Source organism: Bos indicus x Bos taurus, chromosome 4 (assembly GCF_003369695.1).
Source record: "Bos indicus x Bos taurus breed Angus x Brahman F1 hybrid chromosome 4, Bos_hybrid_MaternalHap_v2.0, whole genome shotgun sequence".
Classification (NCBI taxonomy): domain Eukaryota; kingdom Metazoa; phylum Chordata; class Mammalia; order Artiodactyla; family Bovidae; genus Bos; species Bos indicus x Bos taurus.
In genome coordinates this window covers 90195102-90210009 of record NC_040079.1, presented here as the reverse complement: position 1 = coordinate 90210009, position 14908 = coordinate 90195102, and the positions used below count along the sequence as shown (strand labels likewise).

Genomic DNA, 14908 nt, shown 5'->3' with positions numbered 1-14908 from the left:
GGGCGCCACTTGCGGCGGCTCGGCTGGCAGCACAAGGGGGAATGCGGGCGGGTACGGTGGTCCGGGATAGACCCGACTGCCGCCCTACCCTTCGCTGCAGCTCTTGGGTGGACAACGCAGCTCGTCCGCTCAAAAGCTTCCGGGGAATCGGAGAGGCTTTTTGAGAGCAGCTGGCAAGTCGAGAAGGGAAAGGAAAGAGGAAGTAGCGTTTAGAGAGGCTGGAAAACTCTCTTGGGCTCAACACATCGCCTTGAATTCACTGAAACAGAATAATGGCAACTTTGGGCAGCCCAAACTCAGCCTCGAGCCCCGCAAGAGAAGCAGCGGGTGTCTCCACCTTCCCTCCCGCGCAAGAAATGGCTTGTCTGAGAAGTAAAGTTAGGGAATGGGCTTAGAAGAAATTCCCCAAATGGACAGGAAAGAACAACAGTGAAAAGCAGCAGTTTTGAGCGGGCGCTTCATTCCCGGTTCTCAGTCATCCTCCAGCTCCCTTCGCTGTCTCTGGAGCTCTAGAAGCCCCGACTGTCGTTAGGAATCGAAGCAAAATGTATTTAAGGCTGCTTCCTCACCGCCAGGAGACTCCGCAGGAAATTAAATTAAATTAACACGCGCCCAGGGACCAAAGAAAACAGATACCAGCCCCAAACCCCCTCCCCCCGCTAAGCAAATCAACACTTCAGCGTACAGGGAATGCGGCGAACCTAGAGATGGCCACTGACGCGCATCCCCTTAAACCTTAGCGGCTGGAGCAAGGAATTATCGGCTTTCCTTTAATCCGGAAGCAGGGAATAAATAGGGCGGAAGCAAATTCTGAATCTTAATTTTTAAACAACAGCAACAATTGTATATCGAGCAAAGTCTTCAAAAGATACCACCCAGAATAACAATCCTAACTTAAAAATGAGTACACTTCACTCCCACTGATCCTTTACTTAACACGATTTTCTTTCAAGACAGTGATAGAATTAATCTGCTTGTCTACTTTTTAAAGAAAAAAAAAGGGGGGGGGGAACAACATAAAAATCACATTTTTAAAAGAGAGAGGGGCTTGATCATACCTGAGTTTTTCTTAAGGGTGTAGGGAGAATAATAATGCCTGTTTGGACAGAAGCTGTAAAAGTCAGCAGTAAATTTTAAACCCCAGTTTATTCAAAATATCTACCTCAAATTAACCCCTCTTTGAGGCTATTTGAAAAATTGAGCAAAATGTAGAATTTCTCTACCAGTTTAGGCAACCAGAGAAAAATCAAATCTACACTCTCGCTCCCCCCAAAGTTCCTGCCTTAATTTACCAGCCTAAAAGATTAACTGACCTTTGAGCTAATCCTCTAAAATAGAATATTTATTTTAAAAAAATTCCTCCACAGGTCCTCTGTAACATTCCATTCAATAATCTCAACAAAAGATCCATGGGGAGATGAAAATGTAGATGGCAGGATTATCGATTTGTCCGCTCAGGAGTCCAGTCTCATCATATGCTTGTCATTAATTTTTAATTTCAGCATTCTGTCCCCAATGGGAGCCCCATTGAGAAGTTATGCCAAGACTGGGGTAAGATGAGAGAGGAAGGAGGACAAATCCATCCAGGAACTTTTTCTAGTATCAGTTAATAAAGAAGAGTACCTCATCACATTTGCTTAAATTGTGTTAGCTTAAACAAATTTTTTGCTGATAGTCCATCTCAACAAATCATAGTCATGTTCCTAAGCAAAAGACATCATCCAAAAAGAAATTGAACCAGAACAGGAGAAAGCAGGGTAAGGAAGAAACACTCAAGTTTGGGGACGAAATGAAGCAGGTTAACAGAAAAGCTGGACTCAGCTGCAGCCCTATTCCAGTCTCCTGAGGGTGGACTGATATATGCTGGCCTGACTGTGGGTCAACAACTAGTTTAACTCTACCTTGATCTGCAAGACTGGAAGCTTGTCCCTTGGTTTAAAGTGAGACCAACCCTTTGGCTTCATTTGAGTGAGCCTGCAGGCACTGTTATGGGGTGCGTTAGCATAAATAAAACGGGGAGAAACCAGTTTTTTACTTCATCCTCTATCCTCCAAAAATATGTGCACCCCCAAAAGGAAATCCTGGCCACCCTGCAGAAATGAATATGTTGGCTATAGCCAACAATACAAAATAAACCAAAGCTAAAATGGGGAGAAGCCCAAGGAAGAAAGTGAAAATTTGAACATCCATACTACAGAAAAATCTGTCCCGTTTACCCACCCCAGAAGCTTCTTCCAGACAATATCTATCCTTATCATCAATCACTTTGTAAATCAAATGTGATCCTGGGTAAAATGCAACTGATATAATGAAGGTACCAAGCAGCTTTTTTCTTACCTGCCACTACATTTAACTCCTTCAGAACCGTTTTCTCTGAATCCCTCAGCACTGCAACTTTCAATAAAAAAGGAACAACACTTAAATTGTGTTCTGCGTGTTATTCCTAGGAAGAAAGTAACAGAAAGAGACTGTTTTACTTTTTAAAACCATTATGTAGAGCTGTAGTATACCAAAGAATTAGAGCTTACTTGCTTGCCTGAAGTCATAGGGGTTGGAGTTCTCAAACGTCAGCACAGGCAACAGGATTAAGGCACGCTGTTACTTGGGCACAAACCACATTATTCTAAAATACTTTATCCCTGTCTTTTCCTTATGAATTTACAGTATTTAATTATACTCCGTATTTTCATTTGTTTCTATGGATAGTAATGACTTTATATAAATTTCATTGAAAAATTGTCAATTCAAGATGCACACCAAGACTGAATTTAGGGTGGGGAAATGCAAACGGAAAGAAAGAAGCTAAACTTAAAAGAATCTGAACACACTAACTTTTTATTCAGTTTGTTTCAAAATAATATTAATCTAATAGTGAAATACTTTGATATAACAGCAATCAACATTTAAAGTATTTTATGTTTCAAAGTATGGCTCAAGGAACACCCATTGCTTAAATGCACTTAGACATAACAAGACAGTATCTTTTTATTGGCATCATTGACACCTATGAACAATAGCCTAGTAGATAGATTAAGGTTTAACCTTCCTTTTCTTTGGTGGCTGTTTAGAGACTTTAAAAGAACAGATAAGTCATTTCAACAGGAATCTACTACTGATATTTACCTCTACATAATCTTTAGCTAAGACATGGAATGCCAAAAACAAGCTTTTGTTAGCTTGACCTCCTCCACCCCCTAACAACAAAAAGTTATTCCCAAACCCATGTTTTTATTTTAGATGTACTGATCTTCTAGTGTAAGGCTTGGCCTTTAAATACCAAATGCAACCAATGGCCAACAACCTGACTCCTTCTGGAGAATGAGAAGAAAGCAGAACGAAGAAATTTCTTTCAATTGTTTGGTGACTTTGTATAAATTTTAAGAGCTCAGTAAATCCTGATGCTTGGAGCTAAAATCTACTGGTAAATAATTACATTTCTTAGACACTACAGTCTTTATCTTGGTAAATAGAGAAAACACAGCTTCCCCAAATATATCATTCCATCTAAGTAATAGCTTAAAAATAATTCTTTAAATATTACCTCAAAACAGGGCTATGTTTTGTTTAAATTAGACATTTAACTGAAGATAAAATGCAAATGTCCATAGTTTAAAAAGGAAAAAAAAAAAACAAATTAACTGACCTAGTCTTTATCTGAGTTTATTAATACCATTTAAAATATTACAAATAAATCAATTACATTTCATGCATTTAAAATGCAAGTCTAAAATGTTCCAGAGAAAGGCTTTTCATTTCAATGTGAAATATCCAAATTATTTCAACATTACAATGAGCAATTAGTTTGCAGAATCTGCAAACATTTAAATGTAGTGTCAGGAGTGTTTATTATTAACAGTTAACAATATTACCTTCAGGAAATACACAGAGGCCAAAGTTAGTTGAGATTCACTTGGACATTTTATTTAACACATGGGTTTTTGGCAGACCCAGTTATTATGAAATATAAGAGTACTCTCACTTTAACTATGCCTGAACTGCCAGCAAATGCAAGTAAGTACATGCTTCATTAAATTAAGTGTCATCCCACATTTATCAAATATTGTCTTAGTTACAGTTTGATACCTATCTAAATTCATATTCGAGCAAAACTAGGCCCCGAAAGTGCGTTTGTGGCTCTGCACCTCCAGAAGTGAGTTCAAAAAATCTGCAGCTCATCAGAACTGCAAGAATAACTCTTAATATTTTCTTGTGACCAAAAAAAAAAAAAATCAAGTTTACTTCAATATATTTTCAAATATTTACTGGAAGTAATGTACAAGAAAAATAATATACAAAATCGTCTCCTGGACAACTGCACCTCGCACCCATACACTGGTGGAGTTATAGTTAATCGATACCTAATCTAGAACTATTCTCCCGTTGTACAAACCATTAGGTTCAGATAAATCTTACAATTTTTTTCTGTTTTTCCCTTTTGGCATTTAAACTACAGCCTGGTCCGAAATAAACAATAGCTTCTTTACTTGTTTATAAGTTTAAATCACACACAAAAAAGTTAAACCCTAAGAATCTTCAACGAATTGCAAGAATTTACAGAAATGGGTACTATACAAATTGACTGCTGGACTAGCAAAAAAAAAAAAGAGAGAGATTATGCTCGGGAGTGGTGAAAACGAGGTAGCAAAGGACAAACACAGAGATAGTTAATCTGGTCTCACCGGAAAAGGGTATTTTTGCATAAGAAAAAGACACCTACCCTCACCCCCACCCCCAACCTCATAAGTTAAGTTAATGCGATCAAAATAACTTTGGGATCAATATTAGCACAATTTTGAGAGAAAGACTTGCTTACTGATAGAGGAAAAACTACCTACAAGGGAAACCAAATAGAAGGATGCTGTTGTGTTTTCTTTAGATTTTCCGTTTAAAAAAGTTATAAAGATTAAAGAAGGCTGTTGCATCGATTCACCAAAACTGCCCTTAGCTAAAACTTGCATCGGTTCCACCCCAGGGAACAAAGGGAAAGAGTCAGGGCTGGCGTTGGAGAGCTGAACTAGACAAACTCCGGGTCTCCGTGTCCGAGATGGGCACCCGACAGCTCTGCGAAGGGCAGGCCGCGACGCCCGGCTGCAGGGCAGGGCGCTCAGCAACTCAGACGCCCGAAAACACGGTTCTGGTACTGGTACCTAGCCAGTCGGCGGCTGGCCTGCCCCGGAGGCCCTGGGTGGCGCTCAAACTTGCTCAGCCTAGTGGTTAACCGCGCGTTCGGAGGCCCGGGGTCCCAGGCACTGGATCGGTCCAGCCTTACCTCCAGCGGCCACTTCCCTCTAAAAGATGTGCCCGTCCCAACTGGGGATGGTGAAGGGAGAACAAGGAGAGGACAAGAATTAAAGGCCTGCCGAGGGGCCGGCTGGGGCTGTTCTGGGCCCCAACGGTGTTATCGGGTAGAGAGACAGCTAGGGCCCAGGAGAGCAACGCGTGTTACTTACATGTCCACATTCCCTTTACAAAGTTGTCACAGAGAGAGTTAAAAGAGAGAAGGGCAGAGACAGAAAGACATACTGAGCAGGGTGGAAAGAGACTGAAGCCAAAGCCAGGACCCACGAAGCCCAAACGGACCAAGGTGGGAGGAGGAAGGGGAGAGGGGCAGGGGCGGGGTGCACGTCACTCCAGGCCGTTTCGGTGCCCGGGCTCGGGGGGCGGCAGCAGCTCCGGGGAGTGGCAAGGCGGGCTGCCTGCGGCGCTGTGCTCGCTGTCGGTGTCGCTGCCCTTCTTGCCGCCGCTTCCGGACCCCGCCGAGCCGCCGCCGCCGCCGCCGCTGTGCGTCTTCACGTGCTTGCTGAGGTGGTCGCTGCGCATGAAGCGCTTGTTGCACACGGGGCAGGCGAAGCGCTTCTCGCCGGTGTGGGTCCGAAGGTGCCGCTGAAGCTCATCGGAGCGCGTGAAGCGCTTGCCGCAGAAGAGCCAGTTGCACACGAAGGGCCGCTCGCCCGTGTGCCAGCGCAGGTGCGCTTTGAGGTGCGACGTCTTGCCGTACACCTTGCCGCAACCCGGGATATGGCAGCTGTGCAGGCCCTTGCGCCGCAGGCTCGCCCCGGCCGGGCCCAGACGCTCCGCCTCTTGGCAGTTGGGGCAGTCGCAGGTGGCGCGGCCGGAGTAGCGGCGGGCTGAAGAGCGCGGGGAGCCCCCCAGAGGCGCCGACGGCCCCGCGCTCAGCATGGAGCCCCCAGCGCCGGCCAGCGGCGACGGGGCCGAGTCCGGGTAGGTGCCGGGCAGCACTGGCTTGAAGCCGTCCATGAGGTGTTGCCCCGCGGGGCTGAGCAGGTGCGAAGAGGCACCGCTGCTGAAGGCTGAGTGGCTCAGGCCTGAGTAATCCGAGTTGTAGCCTCCGAGCGGCGAGTGCAGCGAGGTTTGGAGCCCCCCGGCGGCGGGGTGCAGGGAGCCGGGCAGCGCCGCCGCGCCATTCGGGTTCTGCACGTCGATCCAGCCCGCGCCCACGTCCCACCAGCTGGAGGCGCCTGCCGACCCCACTTCGCCGGCGGCGCCCAGGCCGGGATGCGAGGGCTTGAACCACGACTCGTAAGGGTGCGCCATGCCTACGCGCGGGTAGATGCCCTGCAGCCCGTCCACAGAGGTGTGCACCTTAGAGATGAACACGGGCTGGTGGGAGCCGTCCTGCGAGTGTGCCGAGGAGCCGCCGCCGCCACCGCCGCCGCCGCTGCCCCCCGACACGCCAGGGGCCTGGAACACCGAGTAGTCGTTTGCGAAGGGAGAGCTCGAGGCGGCGGCGGCCGCGGCGGCGGCGGCGGCGGCGGCGCTGCTGGAGGTTAGGGAGAAAGCGCTAGAGCCGGGTGAGCCGCCACAGCTAAAAGAGTCGGACACCAGAGCCGCCGCCGCCGCCGCCGCCGCCGCCGCCGCCGCCGCGGCCGAGGACGAGCCGCCGTTTCTGGAGGGCCCTGACACGCCGAAGCTTGAGAGACTGGAGCCCACTACGTTGCAGCTGCCTGAGGAAGAGGACGAGGACCGTTTCCAGGGGTGGAAGCCTTTGCCGAAGGAAGATGAGCTGTCCGAGAGGGAGGAGGGAGACGGGCTGGGGCTGCCGATCTTATTACAGGTAGCAGCAAGCATGGCCAAAGGAGTCGATCCCAACCTCGGTTCTTCCTGAGAGAAGGAGAGGAGAAGGGGTGGGGGAGGGGAGGTGGGCAAAAGTCCGGTGGGGGAGGGAGGAAGGAAATGTGCATCAGTCCTCCAGTAGCCTCCAAAACGCCCCCAGTGCACCCCATTTCTCGCTGCGGCACGGCGCCACCAACTCACCTGGCTCCCCCAACAGCCCCGGCGCCCGGCTGCTTCCTACTCTACGGGAGGGGACAAGTTTGGCTGCCGGCGTCTGATTCGGGAGTAAAGCGCCACGCTAAAGAAGAGTTTGACAAGTATTCTCACCTAAAACAACACTCTTATGCACACAAGGCCCCAGGCACTTCGAAACAAACAAGCAAGCAGAAAGTCCAGATTGGGGAGGAAGGAAGATTCCTTCGCGGAGAAGCCTGGGGAAAAACCATTGGATTGGTTTTAAGAGCTACTCCTGAAATCCACAGAAGAGCTTTGAAAATCCTGTTGCAGTTCCCAGAAACCCATCCTGGGTTGTTTCTCCCAGGCCAAAAGACGTCAAACTGTAGGGCTCGATCGCTCTTCCTGATTTTCTTAAAAAAAAAAAAAAAAGTCTACAATACTAAAAAAGAGAAAATGAGAGAGAGAGACGGGTTCAACGTACCTGCAAGACAAGGCGGGCTGAGGAATTTTTTAAGGGGAAGAGAGAAAAATCTGCAATTTGCCCAGGAGGAAAAACTTGCTCTCTTTACCCCCTAAATCGTCTCACGTAAAATAGGCTGGACGCACGTCTCCGGGGCGGGGAGCGGCCGGGCGCTGCGAGGTGGCTTGTCTAAATGCCCTCCGAACCTTTTCCTGCGCTGAAAAAAGTGACTCTGCCCCCCCCTCCCCCTCTTTCTTTTCTCTAAACTCACTTGTATTTAAAGGGGGGAGGAAAAAAGCTCTCAATAGAGACCGATAGCCCGTGGCCTGGCCGGGGCGACTTTAACCCCCTCCGATCGGCAATAAAAGAAAACTAATTAAACCAGCAAGAGAAAATCCTGAGACTCACCCCTAGAAGTGAAGTTGCCATCACACAAAAGTGCCCTCCTCCTCTCAGAGGATCTTTTTTATATTGATAAATCAGAGGCAGTGTTTTTTTTAGAGGTGTGCAATACAATGATCAGTTCCGCCCATTCCACCACAATTGTAGCTCCCTCTCCGGCTTTGAAGTGCCGCGGAGGCGCGGCCAGCCAATCTGCGGCCTCGCCGGGCCGCGCCGCGCGCGCGCCGTGAGGTCATCGGCGCCGCCGCCGGCCGCCGTGGGGGGGCTGCGGGGAGCGGTAGCGGGAGGGGCGCGCGTGACTGCGTGTGTGTTACAAAGCGGTTTTGTGTGTGTGTATGTAACTATGTGCGAGTGCAACCAAGCTGAGGAGAACACAGTGCAGCCGGGGGAGGGGGTGGGGGGATGCGGAGAGGTTGGGGACTAGAGTCTGGCAGTGTAACAGTGACGGGGGGAGGGGAGGGACAGTGCAGAGAGGGAGAGGGGGTTGTGAGTGACAATTTAACTGTATGTGTGACTAAGGGGAGCAGACCAGTAAATTGTTGAGGGGAAGGGTGAGTGTAGTGTGACTGAGTGATAAACCTGGGGAGGGAAGAGGGACAGTGCAGTATAGAGTGTGTGTTGTGGGGCGGGGGGCGGGGAGTGTGATAGGTGGTGTCTGAGTGTGTTTGGAGAAGAGAAAGAGTAAATATGTGGGTTTGTGTGTGTGAAAAAGGAGGGAGAGTGGATGAGTGTGTGTTCGCTTCACATGGGAGAGGCAAGGGCAGTGTGTCACAAACGTGGGGAGGGGGTCGTGTGTGCTCGTGTGTGTGTCTGCAACGAAACTGTGATGGAGAATAGGACCGGTGCAGTAAAGTGTACATACGTAAAAGAGAGACATGGCGATTTGAAGAGTGAAACTGACTGCGAAGTTGAGTGAGGTTGAATAAATATTCACAAATGCTATCACTGTCGCCAACTTCCTCAGGTTTTCTTGTAGCTCAAATCTTGATTGGTTTTCTTCCCCTTAATTTTTCGGATACTGTCACTAAATTTTAAAACAGAATCATATTAATACCATCCTCTCCTTTCCTGGCTTTACAGCGGAAGGGTAGAAATTTAGGGAGGCTGACGGGTATTTTTAGAGCGTTCTGGAGGGTGTGCGCCTGCGTCAAAGAGCTGTTACTTTGATGCGGTAGCTTTTTTTTTTTTTTTCTTCTGAGGTGGTATTCGGCTTTGGAAGTGCAAGTCTCACTGTAGGGGAGACCGTGTGTTTGTCCCGTGGCGATGAGTAAATTTCAATACAAAAGGATTAGATTAAAAAAAAGGGGTAAGAGTTTTTTTTTTTTTTTCCTGAGGGGTGAGAAATTGAGCATTTTATAGAATGTAGGAGTTTTCATAGGATATCCCAGCGCCTCTTTCTGAGGAAAAAAAAAAAAAAAATCGGGATTTTGATTGAAATCTGGGGGTTTTATTTATCTGAGAAGAGAAACAAGCTTTTAACAAATCTTGGACCACGTGTATTGGAAGCTTCTGTGTCTAGTGGGGTTTAGGCCAGATATCTGTTAAGTGTATGCATGTGAACAGTTCAAATTTGGTGGATTTTAGAACTTGCTTGCCATTTGTGTTATTAGTTGCCTACAGAAATGTAATTACAATTTCACTGCCACCACAAGGAAACATCTTAAACTACAGAAAGCACCACACCAGTGTAACAAAAAGTCCACAGCCTTTGGAGCCCTGTTGAATATCCATATGTTTTTAAAAAGTAATTCACATATTTAAGCAGTTACAAATGCTCCCAGAAATCTAATTTTAAGTCAGAATTGATTTAAAAAAATGTTACTAGCTGAGAGAGGTGTTTTGTTTTGACAGAGGAAACCTTTTCATTTTATTGTTGTTTTGAACCTTCCTCAAGTACATCACAGCTTCTGGGGATGTAAAAAAAAAAAAAAAAATCCTCCGGGGGTTTACTGAAGTCCAAAGTCAGGTTGTAGCATTGTGTAAGTTTCATTGAACAGAGTTTAGGCTGATGTTTGTGGTGTGAGAGTGTTTCTGACCCCTTTATAACAGTGTTGAGATATTGACTGTACATCATATCTATTGATTAAGGGGATAAGGTACATTCTCATACTTTGAAGTAAGTGTGAAGTAAATTAATGAACTGCTTTCTTTCTCTGAAGGCTGACGCTTACCATAAATGTCGTGTTTCTCCCTGCAAGCCACTCTGAATGATTTTAGCGTGTTGAGAAGGCGTGACAGGCCAGCCCAGAAGGAGGAAGGGGTGGGGGAAAGGAGGGAACTCCGTTTAACAAATAAAAGAGAATTAACTTCATTGCTTTGGTCTCCTTCTATAATGATATTCATTTTAAAGACCTAATATACAGTTGTTCAAATTTGGGATTTAATTCTAATCAATACCGTCACCCTCAAAGGTGGAGAAAGAAAGCTTTAGGGAAGACTCCCTTCTATGAATAGTTATTTATTTTATCTTTTTATCCTCCTATCTCTAGTAGGAAGTGAGGCAGGACTTTTGAAAAGTTAAAAGCTGATTCTGAGAGTAAACAAACATTAACCATTGTTTCCTCAAAAAATGCAGGAATTAGAAAAACACACATCATGTGATTACAAATTTGAGTATCTACTTCTAAGATTGTATTTATATAAATTCACTTAAGGATCATGTAATTCTGCCTAGGACAATGGGTCACAATGTTGTTGTAGATATAATGAGTATACTGGATTCTTCAGTTTGCATGAGGTTGACTTGCAGATTTTCACAAAGGTTTGTATGTGCATCTTCATTATGAAAAAATATGTTTTCATATATATATAGTCCATTTACTCCCACTTTAAAATCAGGTGTTTATTTTATACTAGTATTGTCAAAGTTTCTTTTTCACCCTACCCCTCACCCCAAAATAAGTGGTTAGTGTTTGTCCTAAGGCATAAGACAGAAGAATTAAAAAGGAAAGGCAAGAGAATTATATAATTGACCAACAATTGAAACAACAATAATCTTGAAACAGTGACTAGCAACCAACCAGACCAACAATGAAACTGGTCTTAATGGCAGCTCTTTCTCCACTTTGCAGAAGTGACTGTATTATTTTTGAATCCCCCCACAGGAGGGAACATCTGTAATCCATTGTAGATACAGTCTGTCGGGGAAAGCATGTCATAGCACATCCAGTTCAGTTTACCTTTTGTGATATTGATGACTGCTCTTGAGTATTAAACTGCAATAATATGGAGGTTTGGAAGGGGAAGAGGAAGAAAGATAGGAAGTGCAGGCTTTCTAACATCAATTAAAAGTTTCCCCCACCTCATAAGAAGTTTAAGTGCTGCCTGGGAGAGGAGTAGATGGATATTCTGCTGTTTCTTGCAAACCTGTGAGATCCACTTTCAATAAAGCTAAAATCTATTAGCATTCTGTATGCATCTGCAGCATAAATTTCATTTGAATTTCAAATTTAATAAACCAGGAGGTTTTTAATCATCCCTGGTTTTATTTGTTTGATATTAACATGCTTATTGACCGGGTCTGGTGACCAGTTTGATCATTACAGGACAGCAAAAAGTTAATTAAAACGACCACAGCCCCTTAATCATATCATCTGTCTCATCCATGTCGCTCTCTTTATTACCGGTGATGATGGATAGTCTCCCAGATTAATTTCTCTGTTTCTTCGATTTGGACAACAGCTTTTGGGACCTAATTTACATCCTGGGAACAACTTGCTCAAGTATATCTAACACCTTGCAGCTACAATATACATCAACATCTCTTTAGATAGAGTGGAAAAGGGGAGCTTTTTTGCTGGCTGGTTTGAAGACTAATCAATGCTGTGATTTGGAGTTCTCAGGTTTTCACAACCAAAGAAATAGAAGGTCCTAAAAGCAAATTAGAGGCCTCGGTCCGTGATTTTTCTTTTCGTGGAGTGGGAAGTGAAATATGCCTCTGCTGTTTGGTTAAACAGATTAAAATGTGTAGATAGAAGGACAAGTAAATAAAGCCATTTGTAACCATTGAGTACGGATTGGGGATTTATAGTCGAAAACATCAAAGTTACCCAGGCTTTCAAGTGTCCAGCAACAGATCTACACCAAATAAGGTTTTGAACGTGTCAAGTGTGGTCTGGTAAATACACAGAGCTGAAAAAGCCTAATAAGAAAAAAAACACAAAAACAAAAAAACCCGCACATGAACTATATAGGCGAGTACCTCTGCTGGATACGTTTAAACAGGGCTCTTGGCTTCTCGGTTTCCTGAGCGTTGGCGGAACGCGCAAGCTCTGGAAGCTGATGTGGCCGGTGCCCGCGAAGACCCAGGTGACCTGGTGGGCGCCCCTCCTCAAAGAGGGAGACAGCTCCCAATCTGTGGCCACTGTGCAGGGACCTCGCGCGCGGACTCCTTGGCTACTAAATAAAGCGTGAAGAAGGGTGGGGAGCGAGCCGAGCGCAGCCATCGGCTGCAAGGAGAAGCAGTCTGGCCCAGGTTGGGGATATCTCCTCGCCCGGAGCTCTTTGATCAAAGTTTCTTTCCTGTTGAAAAGAAAACCTGGCCAGGCTTTCTGGATTCCCGAGGGGATCCTTTTGCTTTCGGGCGGCTTTACTAGGAAGTTGCCTAACATTTCCTGGGAAGGGAGGTAATAAAAGCCCCTCGCTGGTGGCAGATTGTTGAGCCGTAGGTGGGAAGGGATCAGTCAGCCAGAGTCCAGAAAGGGCTGTATTTTCCTGATTGGAAAATGGGAACTTCCATACTGAACAATAGCCCCTATTAGTGAGGTTATTCGGTTTCAAACTATCCGGCCACATTTACAGCCGAGTCCTTACTTTCCTGGTTCTGCTTAATTGGATGCATTTGTTGACCACAGCGAAGCAGTGGTGACTCTTGATCTATGTGCAAGGATCTCCTGCAAAGCATTGCCTTGGCGACTCTTTTAAATAAATAGGGTCGCTTGAGAAAGCATATTGTTTCTTAATTGACTAGATTCCCCCCACCCCCACTCCGTATCACGCTGCTTAATATTTCTTCTTTCTCTCTGCCACTTAGAAACACTCAAAAGTTAGGGACATTTTAATTAAAAGGGACTCATCTAACTTAGGATATTACGATGCTTTGATTCCTTTTAGCTAGGGCAGTCAAATTGCAGATATTCAGAAAGACAAGGAAGACTTTAATGTAGCAAACATATGAATGTGTTGGCAAATTCATAGATAGGAAAAACATGAAGATATTTACCCAAATAGGCATTTCTGTATATATTAAAGGAAGATAATAATTCCTTATTTGTGTGCATGCATAATGTTCATATCTTCATAGCATGTTGATACGATCGCGTGCTAGTTCTACAGGCAGGCGTGTACTCAATGGTATATTTCATATTCATCTCCCTGCTGCCCCAAAGATGAAATTGATAATTAATTCTACAGCATTTCATATTCCTCTTTCATCATGTGAATGAAGGAAACACACGTAGGGAAGAGAGTTTGCTCATTTGTGGTGAGGTGTGTGTGTGCGTGTGTGTGTATATTCTAGATGAACAAGGCAAGAAAGAGAGAGGCTTAGACATTCAGACAAGTTCGCCTCTGATTTTTTCCTAGAGTGGATTTGTTTCGGCTGTTTTCTCTTTTGGTATTATATATCACTTTATCACAGCTAACATGCAGAGTTAAAAACTACTGAATTCTTATCCTCAACACTATTGATTTCTTTTCATTCTGTTCTGTTACTAGAAGAGGTAATGCTCCCAGATTACCTCCTTGGTCTCTTCCAGACGGTTGACAATTGCAATCGCAGTTTCGGGAAGATAAATGTTACTTTGGGAATTGTGTTTAATTACAAATAATCTAGGAGCTGCACCCAGTCTCTAGGTTTAACCACACTTATACATCATTGTACAAGATTTACAAATGGGTGATATTTGTGAAAGGGGATACAGTTCACTTTTGCAAAATCAAGGTGCAAACTAGGATGCCCCCACTTGGGGTTTGGCTCAGAGATAACATAGACCGGAAAACACTGATAACAAAAAGTGTGGGGCCTCAGAGTACTTGAAAGCTTAAGAAAGCTTTTTCCAGTGAAGTTTACCTTCAGATCAATTTTATTAAAATGAAAACCTGAAAATAAACCAGTCTTTGTTGAGTCTTTAAAATCTCTTATGTAAAACCATTTTTGTAGACAGCATTTCTGAATTCATATATTCAATTTTCTTTTTTTTCCCTCACAGTCCTGTAGATTTTCATTGAAATAGCCCAATGGTTATTTTTTACAGTTCCTCTTGTAACTCAGCTGCTACCTTTGTGTGTCTGATTCCTTGCTTCTAGGGTAGCTCAATTAGTGTTGTTTGTGTGTGTGTTCGCTTTTTTTCTAATAGTCTTATTAACAAGAAAAAAGGTGGCGAACAGGTTATTCTCTTAACCTGACCTGGCTGTAAGAGTAAGATGAGCAGCACTGAACAGATGTCCCCATTTAAGCCGTTCCTTTCCCACATGCCTGCTGGATATTGCAGGCGCGCAGGAAGCTCGCTTCAAACCTGGCCCATTTCAGGCCATAATGGCCACGTTATTTCGGCCCAGTGAACACGAACAAAATCGCGTGCTTTAGAATCATTCGACTCTGAGTCCAGGAAAAGCAGGGGGTGTGGTGGCAGTGGGGGTGGCTAGGGAGGGGTGTGTACGAAGGGGAGGTGGGGTGGGGAGCCCATTTCATCTAGGATCTCAGGAAGAGAACTTGCTCAAAAGAATTTTCCCTAGCAAATATGGTATAATTTACAGCGCAACTTAATAATCCGAGGGGCAATGCAAAAGCCCTTT

The 14908-nt window shown here is 45.1% G+C and overlaps 1 protein-coding gene across 1 annotated transcript; it reads right to left on the bottom strand.

The window, feature by feature from the left end:
* Nucleotides 1-2849: 2849 nt before the first annotated feature.
* On the bottom strand, nt 2850-8234 carry SP8 (Sp8 transcription factor). Its single transcript, XM_027539959.1, has 2 exons — nt 8120-8234; nt 2850-7122 (listed from the first exon to the last, which is right to left on the bottom strand). Exons 1-2 carry the CDS (start codon nt 8138-8140, stop codon nt 5626-5628), a joined length of 1518 nt encoding a protein of 505 aa, XP_027395760.1. The 5' UTR covers nt 8141-8234; the 3' UTR covers nt 2850-5625.
* Between the last annotated feature and the right edge of the window lie 6674 nt (nt 8235-14908).

Coding starts and splice junctions, on each gene's coding strand:
- SP8 (XM_027539959.1), bottom strand. CDS start 8,140: ATGGCAACTTCACTTCTAGGG. Junction 7,123..8,119: donor TGGCAACTTCACTTCTAGGG/GTGAGTCTCAGG, acceptor TCCTTCTCTCAG/GAAGAACCGAGGTTGGGATC.